The 12,911-nt window shown below is 39.0% G+C and overlaps 1 protein-coding gene across 1 annotated transcript in view; it reads right to left on the minus strand.

The window, feature by feature from the left end:
* LOC111223039 (lymphocyte-specific protein 1-like) overlaps nt 1–11,501 on the minus strand; it is a 29,879-nt gene extending 18,378 nt beyond the window's left edge. Inside the window, exons 1-3 of the mRNA XM_022747010.1 lie at nt 11,352–11,501; nt 2,885–3,025; nt 72–339 (exon numbers count right to left, since the gene is read on the minus strand). Of these exons, the coding sequence (XP_022602731.1) occupies nt 72–339; nt 2,885–3,025; nt 11,352–11,410 (468 nt within the window). The 5' untranslated portion in view covers nt 11,411–11,501. The remainder of the gene's footprint in view (nt 1–71; nt 340–2,884; nt 3,026–11,351) is intronic.
* Nucleotides 11,502–12,911: the final 1,410 nt, after the last annotated feature.

The raw sequence follows: 12,911 nt of genomic DNA on the forward strand, positions 1-12,911 counted from the left end.
GAATCTTCATCTTTGTTATGCTCCACCTGAAAGCCCCAGTACTGACAGTATTGTTCTGTTGGGTTTTGTACCTTCTCTGGAGGTCTTGTTGAAGCTTCTTGGGACCGACTGCTGCTCTCTGGCTCCCGTCCTTCCACCTTCTCCTTCTCTACATCCTCCTTCAGTTTCTCCTCCTCAGGCCGTGGTTTCCACTGTGGTGCTGAACGTGTCTGCACCCTGGCCCTGCTGTCATCCTGCACCTCCTGCTCACTGCGGTTCTCCAGCCTGTGGCTCCAGTCGCTGAAGCCTTCGTCCTCCTCCAGAACCAAGCAGCAGCTGGGCTTCAGCTCCTCGTCCAACCTGAGGAACAAATGCAGAGCAGCTCCCTTAGAGGACTGGATGAATGTTCTCTCTGGCTTGGATTAGTGGGACTGAAGCTCTCTCTCTCTTTCTGAGCCAGGATGAACCTTCCAGTTGAATGTCTGAATCCCAGCAGACGCATAAAAAACTCAGAGAAGAAAACATGCAAACTACTTTACTGAGCTGCTGCATGACACACACCAGAGGAAATGAAGACCATATGTAGTGTACATGTGTTTGCTCTTCGACTGCAGCTCATAAATAGTTTTGTCAAAAAAAAATCAAGACTATCTAATATTTAAAAGCATATGGTCTAAACATTATCCTCTAAATTTATAAAATTTTCTAAATACTGGTGTTTGTAGACTGAATACATTTCTGCATCCTGTTTATATATATTGTGCAACAGTGGAGGAAGAGCTCAGATCTTTAACTTAAGTAAAATTAGCAAAACCACATAAAAACACATAAAACATATAAGTCAGTAAAAGCATTAGAATAAACCTTGAGTATCAAAATTAAGGTACTCACTCTGCAGAATGGTCCATTTCTGAATAATAAAATATATTATATTATTGGATTAAAATTTATGATGCATGAATGTGTTCATCACTTTAATGTTGCAGCTGCTAAAGGCAATTATAATCGCTTTGTAAACAGCTGGGTATCAATAAAAGCTTATCTTAAACCTAACCTTAATAGTTATTGGCAGAAAATGAAAACACCTCACTACTCTTTTGATTTTGTTCTACTTAATGTGTTTTCTGTTGCAACCCAAAAATGCATGTTTCCCTTGTATTTATGTCTTTACTTTAATTATTTCATTTATTTATTTCACATTATTTTTTTTCTTCCTGTTAAGTGTCAAAAAGTCCAGGGCAGGTATAACAATGTAACACAAAAATTGTGATCACAGATTCAAATCTCTATAGTTTTTGAGGCATGTCGACTTTATTGACAGGAGTCTGAGCCTCTCACACTCAGCTCACTTCTAACCAGGCTTCAGAAAAAAATATACTTAACCCAAACTACCGCCACAGATGTCTGTTTCTTGTCTACGGTCCTCTGGTTGAAAAGGTTAAAAAGCAGCTGAAATCAAAGACGGTGGTTCATCTGCAGCTGAGTTTCTTCCCCAGGTGACCGAGTGTTTTTCATATCACCCAGAGGTCTCCAACAGGGCAGAGTGTTGAGCGAGGCGGCAGGTGGCAGACAGGACGTGCGGCTTCAGGCTCCATGGCAACAGAGACAGTAACCACGGAAACATCAAACAGAGAGACACTGCTGCCTCCTGTTTCAGGTCAACTCAGATCGGCAGACTGAACCTCATCGGCACTAATCACCCAGATAAAAGCAGATGTTTTCTCCAGTGGTTTCCAAATGGTATCTGTCTTTGTTTCACCTCTGTTAATTATACTTACCACTATATAAATATATATATATATATATATTATTAATTATGTACAATATAGCCATTTCTATCTTACAGAACTAGTAGTTAGATGAATAATATTCTAATCTCCAGTCAGGAGGAACCGTGAAGCTAATGACTAAACCACTGAGCGGGGCTTTATTTGATGAGTTTACTTCACAGTGCAGTAAATGAGTCTGCTCAGCAGCGCACAGTCTCAGGTGAAGAGGAAATTTCCCCTTGAGAGACCTCATCTGACCAAACAACCAAAAACTGATGGTGCAGCAGCTTCCTCAGCTCATTCACCTGCTGCATCACTGGACAAGCTCTTTTCCACTGTAATCAGCACTGCAGCTGATGGAGACTGAGCTTTAACAAGAAGGACAGTTTACTCAGTCACAACATTAAAGAGTGGCAACATTAAAGCTTCAGTGTAGTTGGAGACATTGAAGTAAAGTACTAAACCTGTTCAGTAAGGTAAAGTGCAAGGAGATCAGGTGAAGAAGTGCACTGAAAGTGCATAGTAAGTGCTAGTTAGACATGTGAGGGTGTTAAGAGGTGTGAGGAGAGGAGGTGCTCTAGGAAGAGAGGAGTCTTCAAGAGGTTCTTGTATATACAGAGGCACGCCCTGGCTCTGAAAGCATCTGGTAGCTGGTTCCAACATTGGGGGAACCACAAACAAGAACAATCTGGACTGAGATTGTCTTGTGTGCGTCCAATCTGTGATCTAAAAGCAAACAAATGCGTCGCCCCACTACCAAAATTCAACACACATGACTCAGATCTATCAACTAACAAACCAAGTTTTGCTGGAGGAGGACAAGCACCAGTCAGGGTTTTTTTTTTACAACCTGGCAAACCAAAAGTTTTTCTTAATGGCTTCTTACTGGTCTATAAAGTTTTGATAGATGATTATTAACTATTCCTACATCATTAGTGACAACTAGGCTGGATGTGCACGAACATGGACATCCCTGTATTAGTGAGGTGAAATCTTTGTTTTGTACAGGAGACTTTTGTTAAGAAAAATTCAACTAAAAGTCAAAGATCCACAGCCACGTCACAACAAGCTCTTCCAGCTCTGTTTCTAGTCTGACTGGTTGATATTTACACACTGTGAGATTGTATTGTACTCACTCCGTGTTTTGTGTGAGGTCGTTGTGATGGGGGGGCTCTGTCCAGGAGGGGCTCCCCTCTCCTCTCTGCCTCTCCCTGGCTCTCCTCCTTCGCTCCCGCTCCACCTCCTCAGCGTCCTCCTGGCTCCGCTGGGCCGTCACCCTGCAGTCAGCGTGGACACCAACAGGCCGTCAGCACACACTCCTACTGTAGGAGTCAGATAACACCTTAAAGTCTCCAACAGCTGAAAACATTCAATATGAAGAGCTTCTATATGTGAAAAGTGAGCAGCAGTACCAGGATTCAGAACGATCCAACAGACAACCATGGTTAACATACAATTTTCTACCATCCATCAATCCATTCATTAGCTATAATGCTAATCCTTCGAGGGTTACGTGGGGCTGGAACCAATCCCAGCTCACATTGTGCCAGATGCCAGTCTATCACATGGCTAACATATGTCAGCAATGTTTCTGTTCTTCCCTTTTTAAGTGTCTTTAAGGTAAATTCATCTTACTCCACAGTCTGACAGTATCACATACACTAAATATTATATATTCGCTTGTTCCAGCTCTTCACTAAAGCTTTAAGATCAAAACTCCTTTTCATGATTCTATCAAATATTCTAAATGTTTTATGCATCATTTTATCCAAAATTCATCCTGACATATTAAGTATCTTTGGACATTACAAATACATATCTGTTGATTTGTTCACACATTGTTTCTGTTTATCCCAAGCATCAACCTCTGGGGCTGAAAAATACTTCTTCTTACTTCTTCTTACTACTTCTTCAAAGTGGCATCAACCAAAATTTTGGCTCCACACCAGCCCCACCTCTTTGCCCATTTTTGGATTAACCGAGAGTTAGGTGCGGAGTCAGACACTGCCAAGACGGTGGTAGCGCAGCAGCTCACTCTGAGCTTCAAAACCGCTCTTCATGGGTGACATCACGGAGCATCTTTATATCTATGGTTAATCCTACATAAACCACAAATATGAACAAAACTAGTTGTGGAAATGACTTCTTCACACAACTTTCAAATGTTTGTAGCCACTTGAAAAGATAGTAGACCATACTGTTGTTATAGAGATACTGAGGATGATGATGGTAAAGTTGGTTTTCCATCCTCTACCTCCACAGCTGCTGCAAATCCCTCAATCCTCAGGGCCTCCAGATACACTACATGGGCGAAAGTATGTGGACTCCGAACATCTGATTCTGAAAGCATGACCATCAATCTGCTGCTACAACAGCCTCCGCTCTTCTGGCGTCAGGCTCTCCACCAGATGCTGAACCTGGCTGCAGGGATTTACTCCCATTCAGACACGAGGGTGTTAGTGAGCTGATGTTGGGTGATGAAGTCTGACTCATTCCAGTTCATCCTAAAGGGGCTGAATTCAGGTTTCTGTGTAGACCAGTCAGGTTCTTCCACACCAAACTGGGGAAATCATTGCTTTATTTCTTTTATATCACTTCTAAAAACATATCACTTTCTGTCACTAAGCTTTTTCATAATCTCTTTTAAATATTTCACATACTTTTACATTGCTTATTTGTGTTTCTATTTTACTTGTTTTGTTATTTTATCTTTGTGAAACACTTTGTAATCTCAGATTTTGATAGGTTCTATATAAATAAACTTTATTATTATTATATTATGTATAGCTCCATACATAATATAATAATAATAAAGGCTTTGTGCACAGGGGCAATGTCTCGTTGAAACAGGAAAGAGACAAACACAAACTCTTGCCGCAAAGACAGAAGCACTCTATTGTCTACACAGCAGGAAATGGTGCAGCATTAAGAAGATATATGACATATAAGTCGAGAAATGAAAATTCAAACCATGTTATCTGCTCTACCAACCACTTTGTCACTCCACTACACATTACTCACATTTCCTATTGTTATTTTCTTGGTACAACAGTGAAATATCTCTATGGAAAAGTTTACGTAAGAGGTTTTTCTCAGGTAAGTGGACTTTAAAAATCGGAGGAAAATATGAGTTTCTTTTTCATAGAAAGCTCATTCACTTCTTCTGTCTGATCGGCCTCAGTTTCCAGGGGGCGGGACTTGATAACAATAACTCTTTTTATTGTCAAAGCACATCTGGTGGAGCTTGAGCCAGCTGCTGTGCTGTTTCACTTAATTTCAATCTCTGGAGAGAAACAAAGAGAGAGAGAGAGAGAGAGAGAGAGAGAGGGAGGGAGGGAGGGAGGGAGGGAGGCAGGGAGGAGGTGAAGAGACGGAGGAGGAGCAGAACGGAGGATGGAGAGAGACTTTAATCCTGCAGACCTCCAGACTTCCATCATACTTATGGAGGTCTGGAGAACATCTTGTCAGAAAACTGGAATAACAAGAACTTTGGAAATATTCAGTCAGCCATCTGACTGGCTGTCGGTTTGAGACTGTCCACCTCTGAAAACAGAAACTGTTGTTGGACATTGGTTGGCTACAAACAAGTTTTCCAAAGTCTTATGTCATTGTTTTTAAAGGAAAATTCCAGTTTATCAAAACTTGGGTTCTATTTTTTATCAGTCATGGTGGGATTGTTCAAGTTAACTGCAACAGTGATAAAAATTAGTTGGACGGAAAAGAAACACAAGAAGTCAGACAATCTGAGAGTTTTTAAACCTTAGAAAAGAAAACAAAGGTGAAGGATAAAATTATTACTCAAACTATCCATAAACATCCATCACAGTTTACCGACCAACTTCTCTTGACTTCCTGCACTTGCCACAGTTTTCCTGTGCAATGAGGGATTACTACCAACATATCGGGTGCGCTCACTTTCTCTTTTACCTCCGAATGAAGTGATTTACATCATCTGACTAAACAACCTGCGTGCTGTCTGAATGATCTGAGTGATGTCACCGTGTTTGCAGTTATGAGCAGTTTTTTCCATCAGTGTTTTTATAACTGTTTCAACCTACAAAAATACATGAAAATAAATCTTGTATATCCTCACAATAAAAGTAAATGTTGAAGTATTTACTGTGAAGGCAGAAGTTTTGACACTGATTAATTATATGATGATTAATATTCAGAGGTTGACACAGAGGTTGTACAACCAAAAACAAAGACACACAAAATGTATGCTGGCTAAGATTAATGTTTTGTAGTTTTTCTAACACTAGTTTAAGACATTTTCTGCATTTTTTGACAAAAAAGTTGTTTTAAAAGAATACATTACTCGATAAATGAAAACAGAACAGAGAAAGAGGTCTAATCTTACATCTAAGTAATAAAAATATTTAAGCAACTGGAGTTGAAGTGCTACGAGGGAACTACATTGTTTTGCAGGTTTTGGTTTTTGAGACAAAACGGAGCCATGCACAGGTGAAGTGGTTTAATGAAGCGATGCAGATCCATGTATCTACACTCAGGGGTTATTTTTATCGCGTTATATACTGAGTCTAGACCTCTGAGCGAAACACCTCGAGTGTGTTTTTAAGAGTGTTTAAGTTTGTAATGCTTTCATGTTTATGGCTGACAGTGAGTCTGGCAGCATATAAAAGGGGAGTTGGCCAGGAGAAGGTGGGTAACACCAGTAATTCTACCACTAGAACTGAGCTGTGTGTTCAGAGGTTGATGCACGTTTTCATATCGGACCGGATTTATTGTAGCACTAACATTTTGTTGAGAGGAAGACTCTCACATTTTGTTTCTTTTATCTTTGGCAGGTAACCATCTTTGTTTGGAGGGCTCACTCTGTTTGAAAATCCTCAGGAAAATCTGCTGGTAGAAGCAGCTTGTGAATTTAGCGATGATCACAACACTGCAGCGCCGCATGGCTTTCATTAAAAGAATTCATAAAACATGCAGACCATTCGTCTTTGTACTGGCCTATTGCGGCTCAAATAAATGCAAAGGCCTTCACCCAAAAATATGATTAATTTTCCAAACATGTCAACCCCTCGATTCATCAAACATTTGTCCCGATGAGGTCATCACAAAAAGCATCTTTAATGCGCAAAAAACAAATTCAGATATAAAAGACTAATGAAAATGTCATTGGTTAAATCTGCTGGTGAGGACACTGGCCATGAACGTTTGCGATTCAAACAGGCTGCGGTCATTATTATGTGGGAAAGTGACCTACATAAGATCGTGCTCACTGGAGATGTAGTGGGAGCCATGTTGGCAGGAATCAGTCTTTAGTTCACTGTAAATCGATTTGATGTGTGACAGGCCTGTTTCAGCGTCTCGGTCAGGCCATTTTTCGGGGGGAAATGGGTCAAGTGGGGATCAGGTTTGATTGCCTGGACCTCGTCGTTGCTGTCTGAAATGCAACAAGGGGAAGGGGCATGAAATCTTTAAAGCGCCATATCAGTGGTTTTGCACATTTTAGCCCAGGAACTACGGTTCACAGCAGCGTAGGTGAAATCAAACATTTCACCAAAGCGTAACAGTTTTTAAATTGATTCCTGGACTTAAAATCGGTTGGTGCCAAGTACATCACCATATGAGTAAGCGAGTGAAGTAAGAAAGACACATCAGCGAATAATTCTTTGCTTTCATGCAACTTTTTATACTTGGCCACTTCCTGTGTCTTTGACTAATCGGATAGCCATCTGATACAGCCTGCGTGTACATATTTGGTAAATACATTGATATGGAAAGTATCAGTAAAATGTCTATCAATACTAATAATATTCCATCAGAATGAATACTATATCCACTAATAATAACTCTGACATTATCAACTGTTTTATGGTTCTGTTTAGACTCTCACAGCTCTAGGTTCAGGTTAGGGAAAGATCCTGGTCTGGTTTAATACAGAAAAAGTTCACAGTGACTTCAGACACAACCTGTTCATTAACATTTATCCCAAACCGTCATCTTTTCCTACCCAAACCCAAAATGCTTCTATTGGCCAGACTCTGGATGTGAACCCTGTCTCTGGTGTCACAGTCCTGCACTTCATACACCCCCCATCCGCCCCAATCACTTCCTGACCTCGTGGTGACTGTGCTGCCATTAATAAATGTAATGCTCTATTTGTAAAAAAAAAAATTGTAAAAAATACGTTGCCTCTGGACGTGATCCAGCCAGCGATTATGTTTCCTACAAAATGTATTTGCTGTTGCCGATTAGTTGTTTAGAAACGTTATTCCTGGGAGACAGGGGCGACAAGTCACTACCTGCATCTATTCAAAGACACTGTGGGAAGTGTATAACTCCAGTATATTTAGATGAGACGTGTCTGTTCTGCCTTACTCTCACAGTAAGTGCAGTTACAGAGTATTGTCTCTGCAGGGCAGTCTGGTGCAAAAGGTATCTTCAGGGTCTGCTGGGACATTTAACATGATGCTGTGAAGCATAAATGTGAAACGAGCAAATTATGGAGGAAATCTCTCTGATACGAATCACTTTTTCCACCATTTACACAATGAGGCAATGGAGGCCTGGGGAACGGCATTTTCTTTGTGTGTGTGATGTGTGTGTGTGTGTGTGTGTGTGTGTGTGTGTGTGTGTGTGTAGTGGTGCAGGAGGGGGGTTTACGACTCAGCCAGATGATGTCATGGCCATTAAGGAGGTTGCAGCTATAAAAGAAGCCATTGAACTCGGAGCTCAGTGTCATTTTCGGTGAAGTCACACAGCAATGTTCCACCGATCACAGAGGAAACAACAACCTCACTGACAACAAGGAGCAGTAGTTAGGAGACGGGTGCAAATGTGAAAAACAACTCAAGAAATTAGGCTCGATGAATCAGAACAGACTGCGTTAAGTGCCCAAACCAAGCCAACAAAACTATATGATAACAGGTGGTTATCTTTATCATACACCCTGTTATTTTACCTGTTATTTCATTGGATGAATCAGGTCTCGATACACTGACAGGTTGCTACTGGAAGAAAACAAGACTGTGGGGAACAAGGGAGGACAAACTGGGCGTTTTAGAGGAAAAGAGAAACGAATATACTCTAATTAGTTTTGTAAATATCGGGTACTTACATGCAACAGCTCTGGGAAACAAAACTGAAGTTTGAAAATGGTTTTAACAACCTTTTTCTTACCATGTAATTAAGGAGTAAAAAGAGAAAAGCAGCCACACGGTATATTATAGCCCACATACCTTATAATTGCTGTGTAATGAAAGAAATAATTATTAGGTTCCTCATTCAAGTTTAGCCATGTTTGCTCACATGTTGTATTATTACATGACTTTATTAAATTGTAATTTTCCCTCTAAGGTGATAGTAAAAAACTTCCTATAGACAAACATACTAGACAAACATATATGTGGACCATCATGCCTGCTAGGAGAGAGTTTCTAAAAATATAGCCGCATTTTTTCGACATGTCTTTATTCCAAATCATAGAATAAAGTAGAAGACATGATATTAAATCCATGTATATTGGATGTAATTGAGCTCCTCTCTTTTATACTGTTTTCTCCTACACATTGTAATAATGTTTGTCAATGAGTGAAACTACATCATGCACAGCAATGATGTGATGTGTGGGCTGTAATATAATGTATGGCTGCTCTCACTTTTTTCTCTTTAATTACACTTTGATGTTGATGATGTTAAAATACCTTCTGACTGTCGATGTTGAGGTTTGCTCTGTTTCAGCAGTTCTTAAACTCAGCGCTGTATTCTGTTCACCTAAATGGCCTCAGACAACAGGTGCTGCCCGCAGACTTTGAAATGGTCTCAACCGAATCGTGGACTACAGGCTGGTTTTCTGCATCTTTTGTCTGGTGTTCCGCATGGTTTCATTCTAGGTCCCTTACTGTTTTTTTTTTTTTTTTTTGTGAACGCTGCTACACAAAGTATACCTTTCTTAAAGCCAGAAGCACATCAGTCAAAGACAAGGAAATTAAGAGGCGTCAATGTTCACTTGTGTGTAATATGTGTCGTGATAGAGATTTTGAAACTGAAATAACTGTTCTGAGATGTTAACATTTTTGAAGAGAAGCATGTTTTGGTGCACGTATGCTTGACTGAGATCTGTCTCAGCCTCTCACACTCATTTTTTTTTAATTGCAACTTAACTTAACTTAACCAATTCTTTTAACAAATATGGATTTTCATGCCTCAAGCACATATATCAACTACACAGACATTACTGTCATGTTTTCTTTTTTACACCGGCAGTCTTTTAAAAGATCAGGGTGACTCTGATGATCTGTTTTCCATATAATATAGGTACAATGATGGTGATCTTGTTTTACCCACTGGCTGGAGGTTTTATCATAATGTTTTACATTGTTTTAATTGTACATTTTATTTATTTTCCTATAAGTAAGTATATGCACATTTGGAGACAATGAAGTTAAAGTTGAAGTGTAAGAAAAACAAGCAATCCTGCGTTTCTCCAGCAGTTCTAGAAAAGTCTTCTGACAAGAAGTTGATGCCCATAACATTATTTACATTTCATATATATTTTATATGCTTCTATGTGTACAGTACTGATCATAAGTTCTTAAATCTTTAACTGAAGAGTAAGTATTAACTGTAACTGTCAAATAAATGTAGTGGAGTAAAAACCAGTGGTGGAAGAATCTAAAGTACAACAACTCATTTAGCAGAATGACCCAGTTAGTGTTTTATTATTATAATACTGAATCATTATTTATGATGCATTAATATTTAAGTGGTACATTCATGTTGTAGTTGGTCAAAGTGGAGCTAATTTTAACTACTTTTGGGTAGTTTAATCTACACTAAGAATTAAAAGTTTTAGAAAACACCCTAATTTTTCCAGTTTTTATTATTCAGCAGCTCAAGTCTAGTGAACAACCTTAAATAGTACACAGGTAAGCTGTAACCTTCCCAGGTAAAAAAAGATTCATCCTACAGCAAAATAATGACATTTTGTTATGTTTGATTCCCATTGTAGAAAGAAGCCACTAGTGTGTTAGGATGAATTTAGGAGTGAAGATTCCATGATTCGATTCCTTGTTTATTTCTGTAAAACATCTTTATTATTCATTTATTCTGTGCTTTGATTTCAGAAACACAGACTTTACACTGGGTAAATTTTAGTATGAACTAGAAAAATTGAGGTGCATCAAATTTATTAACTGATCCTATGTTTCATAAGTGAGCTCATAATCTTAAAAGTGAATTGCAACTATACCTGATAAATACAATTTAAAAAGTGGAGTAATAAGTACAGTTTTTCCCTCCCTAAGTATAGAGCTTGACTAAATGAACTTAGTTACTGTCAGCCTCTGGTAAAAAGCTAAAACATTAAATAAAAGGAGAATTCTAAAGTAAAGGACAAATATCTTAGAATTGTACATAAGTAAATGTAGTTAGTTTCCACCACTGGTTAATTAATGTTTTCTTCTTTGATGACGACTACATGAAATCTTTTAATCACATTGTTGTTGTTTTTCCTGATCCACAACGAAATTGATCAGATTCTGGAGAATACACCTTTAGCAATCTGCTAATTTGATCCTGCAGTTACGAGTGAAAACAAAACAAAGCTGTCATGTGTTAAAAGCTTTTTTCTCTGACCTGATCAGGTTCTGCAGGAGCTGTCTGCTGGAGCTCCTTCTTTTGATGGACTCTGACATGTTGGACTGGGCCGCTCCTGGTCTGTGGTCCTGGGTTATGGTTCTGGTGGTTGGTCACAGCCTTTGGTCCTGCTCCCGGATCTGATCTTGGTTCTGGTTCTGGAGTCTTAGACCTTTCCTACAGCTGTTCTGTTTTTCTTCTTGTTCTGTCTCTGTAGCTCATGTCACCCTCTCTCTCTCTCTCTCTCTCTCTCTCTCCCTGTTTAGTCGCAGCTCTCTCCTCCCTCCATGTGGTTTTCATTGAAGCATTTTGACCCCCCCTCTCTCACTCTAACAGAGGTCACGTGACTCTCCCTAGGGGAAAAGTAAGATGATATCATAACAGTGGATCAGCAACAATATTATATGCATGTGTACTATGAGGGGAGTGTCAGCCTGTATACTGTAGTTGTGTGTTTATATACAGAAACACGTTTGGAGAGACCGGCCCATGTGTGACTCACTGCTCTTTAAAAACCCAAAAATGACTGCGACATGAAGCTTGATCCGCTTCTCTTGTTGTTTTCTCAATAGAAACAAAAACAAACATTTACTGTATTTCTGGAATTCCCTGAGAATCTATTGATTTCCATTATTTATTTATTTTTACCCATCAGTCGAGTCCTGACTGTTTAATGAGGGAAGTTATAAACTATCATTCAAACAGCCTGATAGGTGGGTATCTCACTTTTCAACAAACCTCTTAAACATGCATGTTGAATGTTACAGGTCCAGTTAACTTATTAACTGCATTCAACTAATTGATATTTCTGTTCAGTTCCAAGTAGCAGAGAAAACACCATGAAATGTGTCTAATTCTTTCAGTAAAGACAATAACTGAATATAACGTTAAACATAACTTAAATATAAGTAATAACTAGTTTCTTACCTCTTTGTGATTTCCGTTTGTCTGCATAAATATTTCAGGTGTTAACTTACACTCTTTGTGGGTCAGTGTTGCCAGATTTGACGGCCCAGTCAGAGCATATGTGTAAGAGAGGAAATAAAACAGAACAAAAGTAGTTTGGATAATGTTACATTGAATGTTAAAAGTTCAACAAATATAAGTCTTTTGTCAGAGAGCTAAAAATTTCAACTCAGTTGTAATAAACTGAAAAGACATTTGGTTTTAATGATCATCAGTTATCAGTTGTTGTGTGTCGTCCTGACCCTAACCCTAACCACTCAGATACGAGCACTATGGGAAACTGACCAAGATCCAGTTAATCTAGAAACACTGTTGGAGTTATTACAATTACTTTAAAAAGTAAATAACATTTGTAACATTTGTATCCAAAAAAACAAAAAACATGAATATGAATAATTTGCTTTCAAAATAATGCCTTTAATTATTAATTATAAATTAACTTCATACAAAGTGCTGCAAACAGAAAAAACCTATTCAGATCAGTATTTGCTGTGACTGCCCCTTTGCCTTTAAACCAGTGCCAGTTCTTCTTGGTATACCTGCTCACAGTTTTTCAGGTACTTGGCAGGATGGTTGCTCCAGCATCTGGGAGAA

The sequence above is a fragment of the Seriola dumerili genome, unplaced genomic scaffold, assembly GCF_002260705.1.
Source record: "Seriola dumerili isolate Sdu_G_001 unplaced genomic scaffold, Sdu_1.0 BDQW01000011.1, whole genome shotgun sequence".
In the NCBI taxonomy this organism is placed as follows: Eukaryota; Metazoa; Chordata; class Actinopteri; order Carangiformes; family Carangidae; genus Seriola; species Seriola dumerili.